The 16,213-nt window shown below is 38.7% G+C and overlaps 2 protein-coding genes across 4 annotated transcripts in view; one reads left to right on the forward strand and one right to left on the reverse strand.

Annotated features, from left to right (window-relative positions):
* LOC118878782 (uncharacterized) overlaps positions 1-3,166 on the reverse strand; it is a 28,047-nt gene extending 24,881 nt beyond the window's left edge. Inside the window, exon 1 of the mRNA XM_036821782.3 lies at positions 3,043-3,166. The gene's annotated coding sequence lies outside the window, so the exon portion shown is untranslated. The remainder of the gene's footprint in view (positions 1-3,042) is intronic.
* A 56-nt stretch (positions 3,167-3,222) lies between these two features.
* The window catches only part of beta-Man (beta-mannosidase), a 68,130-nt gene continuing 55,139 nt past the window's right edge, over positions 3,223-16,213 (forward strand). The window contains exons 1-5 of one of the 3 annotated variants that reach the window (XM_017076842.4): positions 3,223-3,519; positions 3,706-3,840; positions 8,871-9,384; positions 9,444-9,540; positions 9,623-9,911. In XM_017076842.4, the coding sequence (XP_016932331.2) occupies positions 3,366-3,519; positions 3,706-3,840; positions 8,871-9,384; positions 9,444-9,540; positions 9,623-9,911 (1,189 nt within the window). In that variant the 5' untranslated portion in view covers positions 3,223-3,365. Of the gene's footprint in view, positions 3,638-3,705; positions 3,841-8,870; positions 9,385-9,443; positions 9,541-9,622; positions 9,912-16,213 lie in introns of all 3 variants that reach the window. The other 2 variants (XM_017076843.4, XM_017076844.4) reach the window with 2 other exon arrangements.

A 16,213-nucleotide genomic window follows, 5' to 3' on the forward strand; every position in this document is an offset into this window, starting at 1 on the left:
TACATTTCAGTTAAAATTTTTTATCTAGCATAACAATTTTGGGCGTCACAGGTTTTCGCGGTTTGTGGGAGTTAGAGTGGGCGTGGCAAATTTCTTTTTGGATCAATCGATATGTATTGACAAGACCAATACATTTCAGTTAAAATTTTTTATCTAGCATGAAAATTGTGGGCGTCACAGGTTTTCGCGGTTTGTAGGCGTTAAAGTGGGCGTGTCAAACTTTTTTTTGGATCAATCGATAGGTATTGATGAGAACAATACATTTCAGCTAAAATTTTTATTCTAGTATCAAAACTGTAGGAGCCACAGTTTTGGGCGGTTTGTGGGCGTTAGAGTGGGCGTGGCACTGTGCTGAAACAAACTTGCGCTGCGTAAGAAGCTCAGGAATCTGCACGCCAAATCTCAATAGCCTAGCTCCCATAGTTTCCGAGATCTCAGCGTTCATCCGGACGGACAGACAGACGGACAGACGGACAGACGGACAGACGGACATGGCTAGATCGACTCGGCTAGTGATCCTGATCAAGAATATATATACTTTATGGGGTCGGAAACGCTTCCTTCTGCCTGTTACATACTTTCCGACGAATCTAGTATACCCTTTTACTCTACGAGTAACGGGTATAACAAGGAAGAACGCTATAGTCGAGTACCTCGCCTATCAGATACCCGTTACTCAGCTAAAGGGACCACAGGGAAATGGAGATATGCACGCAGCAAAGCGAGATTAAAATGCGCCACCTACCGGCGGTAGACAGATTTAAGCGATATGGGCGTTAGAGTGGGCATGGCAATTTGTTTTTGATCAATCGATAGGTATTGACGAGACCAATACTTTTCAGTTAAAATTATTTATCTAGCATGCAAATTGTGGGCGTCAAAGGTTTTCGCGGTTTGCGGGCGTTAAAGTGGGCGTGGCAAATTTTTTTTGGGTCAATCGATAGGTATTGATGAGAACAATACATTTCAGTTAAAATTTTTATTCTAGCATTAAAACTGTAGGAGCCACAGTTTTGTGCGGTTTGTGGGCGTTATAGTGGGCGTGGCACTCTGCTGAAACAAACTTGCGCTGCGTAAGAAGCTCAGGAATCTGCACGCCAAATCTCAATAGCCTAGCTCTTATAGTTTCCGAGATCTCAGCGTTCATCCGGACAGACAGACAGACGGACAGACGGACATGGATAGATCGACTCGGCTAGTGATCCTGATCAAGAATGTATATACTTTATGCGGTCGGCAACGCTTCCTTCTGCCTGTTACATACTTTCCGACGAATCTAGTATAGCCTTTTACTCTACGAGTAACGGGTATAAAAATTACAATTTCACTTAAAAAATAGAAAATAAAAAACGCCAATATTTTTTTTTAGTTCAGTTTGGTTTTCCTAAAAAAAAAATTATGATAAAAATATTTTTATTTAATTAACAAGAAAAAAAACATTTTTTTTTTAAAGGAGGAATCACGCCTATTTTATTTATTTTATTCCTTTTAAATTTTATATACCTAATTTAAAAAACAAAACATTTAAATGTTGCTTCGTTTTTAAGTTTTTAATTAATGCCACAAAAAGGAGGAAAATTCCCCATAGTGCAGTGCTTGCACTAGCTGTTTTTATACCCGTTACTCTTAGAGTAAAAGGGTATACTAGATTCGTCGGAAAGTATGTAACAGACAGAAGGAAGCGTTTCCGACCCCATAAAGTATATATATTCTTGGTCAGGATCACTAGCCGAGTCGATCTATCCATGTCCGTCTGTCCGTCTGTCTGTCTGTCCGGTGCAGATTCCGTGCAGATTCCTGAGCTTCTTACGCAGCGCAAGTTTGTTTCAGCAGAGTGCCACGCCCACTATAACGCCCACAAACCGCCCAAATCCGTGGCTCCTACATTTTTGATGCTAGAATACAAATTTTAACTGAAATGTATTGTTCTCATCAATACCTATCGATTGACCCAAACAAAAAATTGCCACGCCCACTTTAACGCCCACAAACCGCTCAAGCCTGTGACGCCCACAATTTTCATGATAGATACAAAATTTTAACTGAAATGTATTGCTCTCGTCAATGACTATCGATAGATCCACGCCCACTCTAACGCCCATAACGCTTAAATCTGTCTACCGCCGGTAGGTGGCGCAATTTAATCTCGCTTTGCTGCTTGCATATCTCCATTTCCCTTTCGTCCCTTCAGCTGAGTAACGGGTATCTGATAGTCGAGGTACTCGACTACAGCGTTCTTCCTTGTTGGTTTTTATTTTGGTTGAGATTAGAAAATTGAATCTTAATAGGCGCTGTCCAATCAGCTGTCATTTTATCGAACCGAAAAATACTGTCAGAGTTAGCATTCACATTGACTCGAGATATCCAAATTATCTTAGCAGAAATGTAAGCCGGCACTCGAGAAATCGGCCCTTGGGCAGTATTGTGAATTTTTTTGAAGTATAAATAACTTTATAAAGCGAAACTAAAGATATGAAATAAAACACGGAGATGCCAAAATATGTTCATAAAAAATCATTAAAAAATAGTTTTGACTTTTTTTATCGAGGGTTCAAACTCTACTGGGAACTACCATTCTTCTTTTTGGGCATTTTGGTTGTAAGCTAGAGTAAATAATATCCATCTACCCATCCAAACATGTTTAATATTCACTTTCCAAATCTTCAAAAAGGTCTGTCTAGTCCCTTAGCGTTGTTAGCGATTGTGAGCGACAAAATAAACTTGCACTAAAGGAGATGCTTGGGAATCTAATTCTACAATTTCAACTCTCCAGCTCTTATAGTTTCCAAAATCACAGCGCTCACCCGGAGAGACGGACATGACTAGATCTACTCGGATAGTGATCCTCATCAGGAGTATATATCCTTTATGAGGTCGAAAACGATTTATAGGGTCGGAAACGCTTTCTTCTGTCTGTCACATACTTTCCGAAAAATCTATTATACCCTTAGTAGTTCTGTAGTTCTGTTGTACAAACATTTACAACTCAGATAAAAACGAAAAAATTCTCTGTGTGTATGTACATTATTCATATGTACATACCGTAAGTGAAAGAGCTTTAGCCCCTATATTTATCTTTCAGCACGAACTTTTGAGGAACAGCTGATGTGTTTAAAAGAGCGTGACAATGAAAATGTTTTCATTATCGATGCGTTTTCTGTTCTCTCAGGCTCTGTGAGAGTCACACCATTCACTCTCACTTGGTGCTCCAACAATCGGCTCCAAAGCGACACATTCGCGGTTTGTCAGTCGGCGGAACCACTCTTCGCTTCACTGAACGCTCTTTACGTTTCTGATATACAATTTTTAAAAAGGGAGTGATCTTTAAAACAACACCAATAAGTTTGAAAGACATTAATAGCGAAATGAAGTGCCGGTATGGATGGGGCTTCCTCGGAGGTGGCGCCAATGGCGCAGTTCTGGTCGGACTACTTTGCGGATTTTTTGTCTGCAACGTCCGCTGTGATAAGGTGGAAATAATAGAGCTTGGCAATTGGACGATAACAAATCAGAATAGATGTGAGTTCAATTGATAGAAAGCTGATTGCAAAGAGCCTTTTTCGCTGCATAGTTGTCAAGTATCAATTATCAATCATCTTTAACAGTAATTTAAATTATTCTAATGTGTTTAGGAAGAGTACGTATCTCTATGAAAACTTTGTTATGCTGATGATGATGTTTTGTATACCTTACCTTCCTTCACAGCCCTAACCATTGCCAACCAAACGCTGCCTTCGGGAATATACTGTGCTTTTGCGCCCCAAGTGCTGGACTCGTACAACGACGTCGAACTGCGTTATTTGGCCTACGACAATTGGACCTACTCGAATCTCTTTCAATGTAAGATTCAGCAATTGATTTTTTACATTTTATGCAAAAGAAAGAAAGTAGAGGAACTATATAGTTGAGTGGACTACAAGATACACGTTACTCTCTTACACAATTTTAAAATAAATAAAATGTTAAACAATGATAATGTTGTTAAACACACATGAAGACATTAATCTTATGACACTGACGTTATTGACCATGATAGCCCTTACAACATAATGCTTTAAGGGGTTTTCGGGGATTCTTATTTATTATAAGAAAAAAGAGGTTTTTAAATTTGTCGTTGCTGTGTTTTAAAGTAAATTATTTCACCTTTTAACGGAGTTATAGTTAAACTGCCGGACCTCTATCGACTTCAAGTTCCTTGCGGTGGAAGAAAGGCTTATCTGAAATCCAAACTGTAAAAACATTTGATTAGTTTAATCATTTATCTTGTCGCTCATCGAAGGAGTAGGAAAATTTTTCAAAATGTTCGGTTTTGAACCAAAAAAAAGATTTTCCGACGTAAAAAAAAACTTTTTTGGCTATAAAATTTACAAATTTTAAAACAAACATTTTTTTGTTCAGCGACAAGTTATTTTTTTTTTTATTAGCAGCAACAAAATAAAAGCGATCGGATCTATTTATCGGAAGCGTGACCACCACGACAACATTTTCGGGAAAACATCGTTACGAGATAATCGCGTTTAAAGTTTTAAGTTTACTTTTTGGGTGGCTAGAGGTACTTAACTATAGAATGCTAAATCTTACGTGTTTAAGGTCCGATCGGTATGATTTTTTATGCTATTATTCTTAAAGAAAATTCAAAATCAAAACTTTAGACAATTTATTTTTTTTTTTAATGTACGAATGTGTAATATAAAAAACAAAATTTTTTTTTTGTGCGACAAAAATGAACAAATTAATAAAAAGTACCGTGGGAAAAATCTAAAAAAAATTACCAACAGCGCTTTCAACATTCTTAATTGTATCCACTACGCGTAGGGCAAAAGAGTACATAAGATTCGTCGGAAAATATGTAACAGGTAGAAAGAAACGTTTGCGACCCTATAAAGTATATATTTACTTAATCAGGATCACTAGCCGAGTCGATCCACTCATGTCCGTCTGCCTGTCCGTTCGTATGAACTCTGAGATCTCGGAAACTATAAAAGCTATAAATGGGGATTTGACATGCAGATTCTAGAGCTTCTTGTGGAGCGCAGTTTTTTAATGTTTCGTTATATCATAAAAATCATAAAAATATAAGCAAATACTATCTAAGGGAATAAGATAAACCTTTCGTTTAGCAAGTCCTCAAATTCATATTTTATGCACAAAGCCGGTCTCAAAACAAAATCTAATTTACCATGGATTTTTACCAATTATGTCTTGCTTTGATCGAATTCTAACGATTTCAACAGAAGCTTTACAGTCACCAAGTTGTTAAAGTCGTAAAGTTATTTCAATGTTTGCTGAGTTCTAGCTCAATATTATTCCCTACATACTTTCCGGTGAATCTAGAGTGCCCTTTTACTCTTCGATTAACGGGTATAAATATAAACAAGAGAGAAGTTGTTAATCATCTAAGAAAAAAGGGCCACCTATCGTTCATTAATACCGGCTATTAACGAGATTTTACAAACACGCCACATAACGTGAAACCTAGGTGGCGCTAGTAGAATTTCGTAAGCAACCGCTTTGCCAATATCAATACTCAGATAATAAGAACAAAATTTAAATTTTTACAAAATATTAAAAAAAATGTGGGCTCTAGACTGTCTTTAGCGTTATGGGCGATTGTAGACGTTTAAGTGGGCGTGGCACCCTGGTACAAAAAACTTGCGATGCGCAGGAAATCCAAGAATCTGCATGCTGAATCCCAACATTTTAGGTCTTACAGTTTCCGAGATCTCAGCGTTCATATGGACGGACAATGGAAGATCTACACGGCTAGTGATCCTTTTTTACGCTTCCTTCTACCTTCCTTTTACCTAGTTTAATATCATTGTTGATTTTAAAGGATTATCTAATTGGTAACCAAATGGCATATTTAAATTGGTTTTGCGACCAAGTAAATGAGCTTTTGGTTGAAAACTGTGGGATGAATTCAAGTTTAAAATCAAAATTTTACGATCTTTAAGATGTCCTGAAAGTCCTTTAACGCCGAATTTCACAAGATCCTTTATTTTCACAATATCTTTATTTCACCCCTCCATAGCACGATTAAACCCAATTTTCCAAATTTGAACTCCCTTGGCATGCACATTAGGATGAATTACATTTTTTTGGCATAAATTTTAAAAATACAGATTTCAAATTTTTTTTACACAATAGTCAGATTATAGCGAAATTTTGGTTTTTATTATTTTTATACCCGTTACTCGTAGAGTAAAAGGGTATACTAGATTCGTCGGAAAGTATGTAACAGGCAGAAGGAAGCGTTTCCGACCCCATAAAGTATATTCATTCTTGATCAGGATCACTAGCCGAGTCGATCTAGATGTCCGTCTGTCTTTCCGTCCGGATGAACGCTGAAATCTCGGAAAATATAAGAGCTGGGCTATTGCGACTTGGCTTGCAGATTCCTGTCTTCTTACGCAGCGCAAGTTTGTTTCAGCAGAGTGCTACGCCCACTCTAACGCCCACAAACCGTCCAAAACTGTGGCTCCTACAGTTTTGATGCTTGAGTAAAAATTTTAACTGAAATGTATTGTCCTCATTATACCTATCGATTAACCCAAAAAAAGTTTGCCACGCCCACTTTAAAATCGACTTTAATAAAAAATCGTATATATGAACGCGGATATCTCAGAAACTATAGAAGATAGAATATTGGGATTTCAGATTTAGATTCCGTAGCCTTGTACGCAATGCAATATTGTTACGCAAAGATGCCACGCCCACAAACCGCCCAAGTCTGTGGTGCCCACAATTTTAGTGCTATATAAAAAATTTTAACTGAAATGTATTTGCCTTGTTAATACCTATCGATTGATCTAAAAAAAAAGTTTGCCACGCCCACTCTAACGCCCACAAACCGCATACGCCTGTGGCGCCCACAATTTTCATGCTAGAAAGAAATGTTAACTGAAATGTATTATTCTCGTCAATACCTATCGATTGACCCCAAAAAAAGTTTTCCACGCGCACCCTAACGCCCATAATCTGCACGCCAAATCTCAATAGCCTAGCTCTTATAGTTTCCGAGATCTCAGCGTTGATCCGGACGGACAGACGGTCATGGATAGATCAACTCGGCTAGTGATCCTGATCAAGAAAATGTATACTTTATGGGGTCGGAAACGCTTCCTTCTGCCTGTTACACACTTTCCGACGAATCTAGTATACCCTTTTACTCTGCGAGTAACGGGTATAATGACGAACATGTCACCCCTATGTGGCTTGGGCTGGGGGACCAAGACAGAAATCGACTTAAGCATTTTTTTTAGAAATTAGGAGAACCATTTTTTATAGTAACCCTTAAGTTAGCATATTATGTAAGAGTAGCTGTTTAATATTTCAAATCAGTAATTCGATGGGCTGGTCCCATTTTCTTTTATATTAGTCAATTTTACCAAATGTTTTTTTTGTATGTAGCACTAGTTACACCCAAAATGCACCAATAAGGATGTTGGTAATATTTGGTAGATCACAAAAAACACTACAATTTTTTATGAAAAAGGTTTTTTTAAAGAAAATTATTTTGGTATATCGATGTTTATAGTTATATCTTTAGTTGTGCTTGAATAATTTAGGTAAAATACGTTTTAGTTTACAACTATAATGACACCCTTTTATTTTATTGTGAACTACAACTCGGCAACTCGAAAATTTTGAACTTTTAAACAAACTAGTGACGTTTAGGCGACTGTTGATACCATAAAAACGTACCATTCTTAAATTATTATAATATATTATTATGCAAACAATTCAAACAAGGCATATTTGAACAAAACCCATGGTAAAATAGACTGCATTTAATTTTTTATAGCTCTCATAGTTATGGCGGCAACAGCTTTGCGCTTGATATTTGAAGCAGTGTTGTTTATATTATTAAAAAACTTCATATTTTCAAAGTTTGCGGAGTTGTAGCTTTTTTTTATGTAGCCTATTCATATATCACCTATGTTGGTGAAGCCCAAGTCAAGATATAATTAAAAACACGAAGTTACCAAAACCAATTTCTTTAAAAAATCAATAACAACGAAGAACGCTGTAGTCGAGTGTCTCGACTATCAGATACCCGTTACCCATCTAAAGGGAGCAAAAAGAAGATGGAGATATACTAGCAGCAAAGGGAGAATGTAAAGCGCCACTTTAATGCGCATCCTACCCCCGATTTCAATAAAAGGTACTGTGGGCGGCAGACAGATTTCGGCGATATGGGCGTTTGTGGGCGGTAGAGTAGGCGTTGCAAACTTTTTTTTAAGTTAATCGATAGGTATAGACGAGACTAATCCAATTCAGTGAAAACTTTTTTCCAGCAGGCAGCGTTTTGGTCGGTTTGTGGGCGTCATTCGTATATTCTTATATTTTCCGAAGTCACAGCATTTACACGGGCAGACGGACATGGCTAGATCGACTCGGCTGATCAAGAATATATATACTTCATGGGGTTGGAGACGCTTGTTCTACCTGTTACATACTTTTCCCCGAATACAATATACCCTTTTACTCAACGAGTAACGGGTATAAAAATAAACTTACCCTTTACAATTTCTGTAGTCATCTTTTTTTTGATCTACGGGTATAACTCTACTAGAAACTAGCATCATTCTTCTTGACCCATTTTCAAAATATTATTTTGTAAGCAAGTGATTGATATCCAAAAAAACATCATTTACACTTTTACAAAATCTTAAAGAAAATGTAATACGTTTACCGTTTTGGGCTTTGCAGTGGGTGTTGCGAACTTTTTTTTAGGTCATTCAATAGCTATTAACGAAACAACACTTTTCAATTATAATTGTATTCCAGCATTATAAGCGGTTTTGAGCGTTACAAAGAAATAAATAGTTAGACTTAATTGTTTATTTTTCTAATAACAATCGGCACAGTCGACGTCCATCATTATAAACGCGGCCACATCAATCTGACATTTTACGGCATTGATGCCGTGGCGGAAATCCGGCTCAACCACCAACTGCTAGGACGGACAGACAACATGTTTGTGCGATACTCCTACGAAGTGAGCTCCCTGGTCCAAGCAGAAAACTTTCTGGAGGTTGAGATCAAGTCTCCCGTACTAGCTGCCTTGGCGAGAGCTAAATATTTAAATAATGATAAAAAAAGCGTTCCACCGGAATGCCCCAACGAGCGCTACCATGGCGAATGCCACATGAACATGTTGCGGAAGATGCAGGCTAGCTTCTCCTGGGACTGGGGTCCAGCAGCCCCCTCCGCTGGGATATGGAAAAAGGTGCAGCTAGAAATCTACGAAGTTGCCGTAATCCGCGACGTGGATGTGGACGTCAGCCTCATCAACGGCTCTTATTGGAACATGCATATTCGCTGCTACTTGGACGCAGTGGGAGAACAGGACTTTAATGGAAGGCTTATTCTATACGCTGTGTAAGTTACCTTGCTCCGATTCTATTAAGCGCCTTACTTACGGGCATTACGAATTGCAGCGAGTTATTGGACCATCCGGTGGTCGTAGACAGAAACGCATTGAAAACCATCAGTCGTTTGACTCCACTAATTGAGTTTGATCAGGCCGTGCCAATTGTGAGTACCGGTTGCTATTTATATTGACACGAATAAGTGCACTGTCTGAATATCAGTGACATGAGCCGTATTCACTTCGCAGGAGAAAGTCGTAGTCTGGTGGCCCAATGGTTACGGTGAGCAGAAACTTTATCCGCTTCACTTCACTCTGAAGGCCTGGTTGGGTACTGAGGGGCCCGAGGTTCGCTCCAAGACTAAGTCGCACAAGTCCCTCCGAGTGGGCTTTCGCTCCCTTGAATTGGTCGAAGTTCCCGCTCCAGACGGCATAGGAAATACATTCCTTTTCCGAGTCAATGGAGTAGAGATGTTTATGAAAGGCAGTAACTATGTACCATCACATATCCTGCCCGAAATGCAAACGAAGGAACAGAGTAAGTTTATTTCAAAAACAAAGATTGTTCACAGGAAAATCGCATAGAGATTGCACACGTCCTCCACCTAGCGGCGATTACATAAATTTCTCATAACTATTAATGAACGTTCCGATTTGTAAAACTGTTTCATGTAGATGGGTAATGAAAAACAAAAAATAATACCATTTATATGTACATCTACAAAATCTTTAAACAATACAAGATTCTTTATGTATCACAACAAATTTCCATTTACACTTTTACAAAATATTAAAAAGTGCGGGCGCTAGACAAGTTTTTTGCGTTATGCCCGTTTGTAGGCGTACAGTGGGCGTGGCATCCTGCTGGAATAAACTGGCGCTGCGCAAGATGCTCTAGTATCTGCATGTCAATTCCAACATTCTAGCTGTTATAGTTGCCGAGATCTCAGGACAGATAGACAGACGGTCTAGTTCGACTCGGCTAGTGATCCTGATCAAAAAGATTTTACTGTGGACGGGAGTCCACGTTGTGACGAATCGCACCGGGAGTCTGCGCGAGGAGACTACTATACATAGACGCAAGAATTAAAAATGTGCTACTATAGTCCGATCGAAACAAGTACTACACCGATTGAAAGGTATTGTGATTTTCTTCAACTAACGGTATAAAGACCTTTAATAAGTCAATTGGTTCGAGAGAAATTGCGGTGAAAGTTAATTTAGTGGAGTTAAGCTAGGGCAACCGGAGAAGTAAGGTGTACTGACCTTTTAATTTTTTCATATTCATATTAAACAATTTTTGTCACAAAAAATAATATCAAAAATTTTGTATGTTATTACCTATTATTACCTATTAGATTATACAAAATTCGTAAGTCTTAGCCTAATTGGTTAAAATATATCATAATAGGATTTTAAAATAAAAATCGCAAATAACTGATATTTACGGTCCCCGCTTATTAGGAAAACGAATCTAATATACCCTTTTACTCTACAAATAACGCGTGTAATTAATTTCGAACCTGTAAGTCTTCGATCTGTACGGAAAAAGTTGTTATAGATAGAATGCGATTTTTATACTCTTGCAGAGGATATAATGATTTCATACATCTTAATTTTAAAGCTATCGCGAACCTTCCCAAAATTCTTATATTTATTGCAGGTAGTATATAATTCGGAACGAGCCGGATCGGTCAACTATATCATGTTCCACCTATAGGAATTATTGGGCAAATAATGAAAAAACCTTTTTAAGGTCGTTTGCCCTATTGTTATACCCGTTAGTCGTAGAGTAAACTACGAGTAAACTACTACTAGATTCGTCAGAAAGTATGTAACAGGTAGAAGGAAGCTTTTTCGACCCCATAAAGTATATATATTCTTGATCAGGATCACTAGCCGAGTCGATCTAGCCATGTCCGTCTGAGTTCTTAAATATTGAAATACAAAAAGAATTATGAAATTAAAATCCTGTTTAATGGATTCCTCAGGAAAGCTTACATATATTTGTTTTTTGAAAGCATATAGGTGAAAGGGTACAGTTTACAGGCGCATTCTAATTCCGCAATGCAATGCACCTAGCATGCACAATTGCCTTGGAAAATGTTTCGACGTTATAACGTTATAAACATATAACAGTCAAAATTTTTCCATTCAATCAAGATTGCACACCACATGCAAATAAGCTGTTAATAATAATGAACTATTACGCCATAGCAACATCCCAAAATATCTTGATAAGACTGCCGTGGGAGCATTGTATGTACAGAGCTTCCGAAATTAGGAAAACTAAAAACTAATTAAAAAAACATTAAGATAAGGTTCCATTTTAATATACTACCGTATATGTTTACCGAAAACGAAGTATTATTTTGGCATTAATCATCCGATCGTTCCTATGGAAGCTTCATGATAACGTCGTCCGGTTTTTAAAAAAATGTATTTGAAATTCTGAAATACTAAAAATTGATATTCCCAAGATTAAAAGTTAGCATGTCACAGAAGTTAAACTTATACCCGTTACTCGTAGAGTAAAAGGGTATACAAGATTCGTCGGAAAGTATGTAACAGGCAGAAGGCAGCGTTTCCGACCCCATTAAGTATATATATTCTTGGTCAGGATCACTAGCCGAGTCGATCTAGCCATGTCCGTCTTTCCGTATGAACTCTGAGATCTAGAGCTAGGCTATTGAGATTTAGCATGCAGATTCCTGAGCTTCTTGCGCAGCGGAAGTTTGTTTTAGCAGGGTGCCATAACTCCCACAATCCGCGAAAAACTGCAGCGTCTACAGTTGTTATGCTAGAAAAAAATGTTAACTGAAATGTATTCTTCTCCTCAATACCTATCGGATGACCTAAAAAAAATTGGCCACGCTTACTCTGACGCCCACGAACTTCAAAAAGTCGTCAATTTTAAGGCTGATATTTCGGAAACTATCAAAGATACAGAATTGGGATTTCAGATTTAGATTACGTAGCCTTGTCCGCAGCGCAAGTTTATTACGCGAATATGCCACGCCCACTCTAACACCCAAAAGCCGCCCAAACCTGTGGCGCCCACAAATTTCATGCTGGCAAACAAATTTGACATGAAATCGACATTGACTATTTTCAAAGTTAAATATTTAAATGCAGATGACATAATTATTCCACAAAGCCATTTATGTATGGAAATTCGATATTCAAGACCTTTTGACCGAAGTAATTTGTGGAACCGTTTTGTGACCGTTTTTTGTCATTGATTTTAGTCTTGCATAGGTTTGTAGAAAATGTGCCTTATCTAAACTTTAAAAGCTTATTACCTTGTCAACAGGCTCTGTTTTCAAATTGTCATACCTATACAAGTTTGTGGAATGATTCTGCTTTGCCTTGCATTAAAATATTTAACTTGAAAGGTATTCAATGATTTTTTGATTATTTTTTTGCAAAGGCTTGCATAAAATGGGCCTCCACCTAAACTTTAAAATCCCATTACTTGCTCAAAAGGACTGTTGCTCCTTTGTAAATGCGTCTTTTAAGAGCTGGAATGCTTTCAGCTGAGCCTCAGCCATTCGAAATGGATCTTCTTCCCGAAGAAGATCAGTTAATGGGCGGACGATCTATGAATAATTCAGAACAAATTTTCTGAAAAATTACGTCAATCCCAAAAAGCTTGGACTGCCCTGACGTTTTTAGGTATCGACAACTTTCTGACCGCTGCGGTTTTTTCTTCACCTGGCCACAGATTTCCGTTCTAAATGCTGCGACCCAAAAAGTAAATTCGAGTTTGCAGGAAATGACATTTCCGCCACTTAATCTTCAGTCCAAACGTTCCCAATGCGTCTAAGACGAGAGCCATTTTCTCCAAAAATTTTTCCGCGGTATCGGCGTGAATTATAATATTGTCCATGTATAAATCGAGGATATCTTTGTTCATTAACTCCTGAAACACGTAGTTTACGTAGCGAATAAAAGCAGCAGGTGAATTCCGAAAGCCAAAGGGGTTCTGTTTAATTCGTAAAGTCCTGATTTGGTTAAGAAGGCTGTGTATTTCTTGCTCTCCTCTTCTACCGCCACGTGAAAAAACCAATTTTTCAAGTCCATGACGCTAAAGTACTCCGCTTTCTGCAGCTTCTTGAGCACATCGTCGATTACGGGGACAGGAAAGCAGTCAACGCATATACGACGTGTGCCATCTTTATTGTTTACTAGAACTATTCGGCTGGTAAAGTTCAATGCAGACGGACGTATGATTCCAGCAGCTAACCACTCGTCGATGGACGTATGGTTCCAGCAGCTAACCACTCGTCGATCTGTACTTCCACATCCTTCTCCTCGGAAATTTCAATTTGGCTTGGCGACTGACGAAAAAGAACAATCTCACCATCACGAACTTGAGCTTTACTGGAACCTCTGCTACATGGTTTTCTGCCTTATAGGTTTTAATCATTGTCAACACTTCCTTTGAGTACGATTTCGTCAATTGCATTACTAATATTACAAATACTCATCTGTTTTGATTCCTCACAAGCTTTCTCCCTGGGAATCTGGGAAGAAAACTTGTATCCTTCGGCTGACAATGAGAGGTTGAACTTCGAGACAAAGTCAAATCCAAGCAGAGCAGAATGTCTTCATCCTGGACAACTACGAGCTTATGTTAGTTATTTCCTCATCTACTGCAATATCAGCCGAAAAGCAACCGACTGGACATGTGATTTTTTTCCCAATCCGCGCAGCTTTGACAAAAATCCCTCCAGAGAGACATTTGGAATTTGAGCGAAGACAAAATTGCTCAATATGGAATTTCAAGACAAAGTCAAATTCAAGCAGAGCATAATTTCTTCATCCTGGACAACTACGAATCTTTTTTTCCAATCCGCGCAGCTTTGACAAAAATCCCTTCAGAGAGATATTTGAAATTTGATCGAAGACAAAATTGCTCAATATGGAGACGTCTGCTCCGGTATCCACCAAACATTCCACCTCTATGTCATTCAGCGTAACCATCTTTGTTGCATCAAAAACATTTAGTAGCAGCCTTACGCAAATGGTCACTGGATCCGCAATAACAGCAGTGACTCTTTGGCGTCCAGTTACCTTCTCTTGACGCGTTTGAAAAACTCATACTGCTCTTGCAGCTCTCTGATGGACTTGCAACTGTAAAGCGTGTATCTAAAGTCACATCTAAGCTTTAGGCCGTACACGATGTAGCGGATTACAGACCGCGCATCTATGCTTCCAATAGATGCAATGTTTCTCATCTGCAGAAGATACTCGTGAAATGATTCCTACTTGTGTTTTTTCCGATCACGGAGCTGCTCATGAACCTCGGCGCTGCACGTATATTGGCGACTGAGCTCGACCCCTAGCAAATTACGGAGCGCGTCTTTTTCTTGATTACTCATTTCTTTAACTGCTGCTGCGACAGACATTGTTTAGTATTGCTGTCTTGCTTTTGGTATTGGTGTTTCAGAAGGCTTCCGCTTTGTTGCCTTCTCTCTCATCTGCGGACTTAAATTTTTAATTGTGAGACACCTTGGGACAGCTTGGGCCACTTTTACTGTTCAAACTAGGACGACTCCCAAATGTGAGACTCCCAAATGTGAGTGAAAGAAAACAAAAGTAAGATTCTGCTGCTGCTTTTCCTCTTCGTGTTCCTTCTTTTTTCTCTGAGTTACTTTCAACAACTGACTTTTCTGCTTCTTTTTTGCCACCATCTTGACCTCATTCCATAGCTTCCTCGTGCTCGCGTTTCTGGTCTTTTCACTGCTTCTGCTGGTGTTTTCCACTGTTAGGTATAATGCTTTCTTCTTTTGTCGCAACTCTTGAACTATTAACCAATCTTACATACATTGCTCTTAAAAGAACCAATGTTATATAACTCACATAAGTTATCCACTTATGGAATTTTTAAACAAATTTTTGAATTCAATCTCAGCTATGTATGTTCCCCATGCCTTCAGCGACATTGCCTTTGCCTTTGATTAAGATTCTGCCTTTGCCTTTTCCATTAACTTTGAGGGCCGCGCTTGACCGCCCTGCTAAGATAAATCAAACAAAAACACCTTAACGAGGTAAAAATCTAGTGACGATCGCCAATTCAGCAAACAAAATTTTGGATATCAACTTTTGTGACGAATATGTATTATACGATCTACTTAATAAATACATTTTCTTATCTTTTTACGTTCGGCACGCTGCTATCCATATGCTTGGGTTTAGCTGTACGGTTTTGATAATGTGTGCCGATTGTAGAAAAAACAAGAAAGAACGCTATAGTCCAGTACCTCGACTATCAGATACCCGTTACTCAGCTAAATGGAGATATGCAAGCAGCAAAGCGAGATTAAAATGAGCCACCTACCGGCGGTATACAGATTTAAGCGTTATGGGCGTTAGAGTGGGCGTGGCAAATTTTTTTTTGGATCAATCGATAGGTATCGACGAGACCAATACATTTCAGTTAAAATTTTTTATCTAGCATGAAAATTGTGGGCGTCACAGGTTTTCGCGGTTTGTGGGCGTTAAAGTGGGCGTGGCAAACTTTTTTTTGGGTCAATCGATAGGTATTGGTGAGAACAATACATTTCAGTTAAAATTTTTATTCTAGCATCAAAACTGTAGGAGCCACAGTTTTGGGCGGTTTGTGGGCGTTAGAGTGGGCGTGGCACTGTGCTGAAACAAACTTGCGCTGCGTAAGAAGCTCAGGAATCTGCACGCCAAATCTCAATAGCCTAGCTCCCATAGTTTCCGAGATCTCAGCGTTCATCCGGACGGACAGACAGACGGACAGACGGACAGACGGTCAGACGGACAGACGGACAGACGGACATGGCTAGATCGACTCGGCTAGTGATCCTG

This window comes from Drosophila suzukii, chromosome 3 (assembly GCF_043229965.1).
Source record: "Drosophila suzukii chromosome 3, CBGP_Dsuzu_IsoJpt1.0, whole genome shotgun sequence".
In the NCBI taxonomy this organism is placed as follows: Eukaryota; Metazoa; Arthropoda; class Insecta; order Diptera; family Drosophilidae; genus Drosophila; species Drosophila suzukii.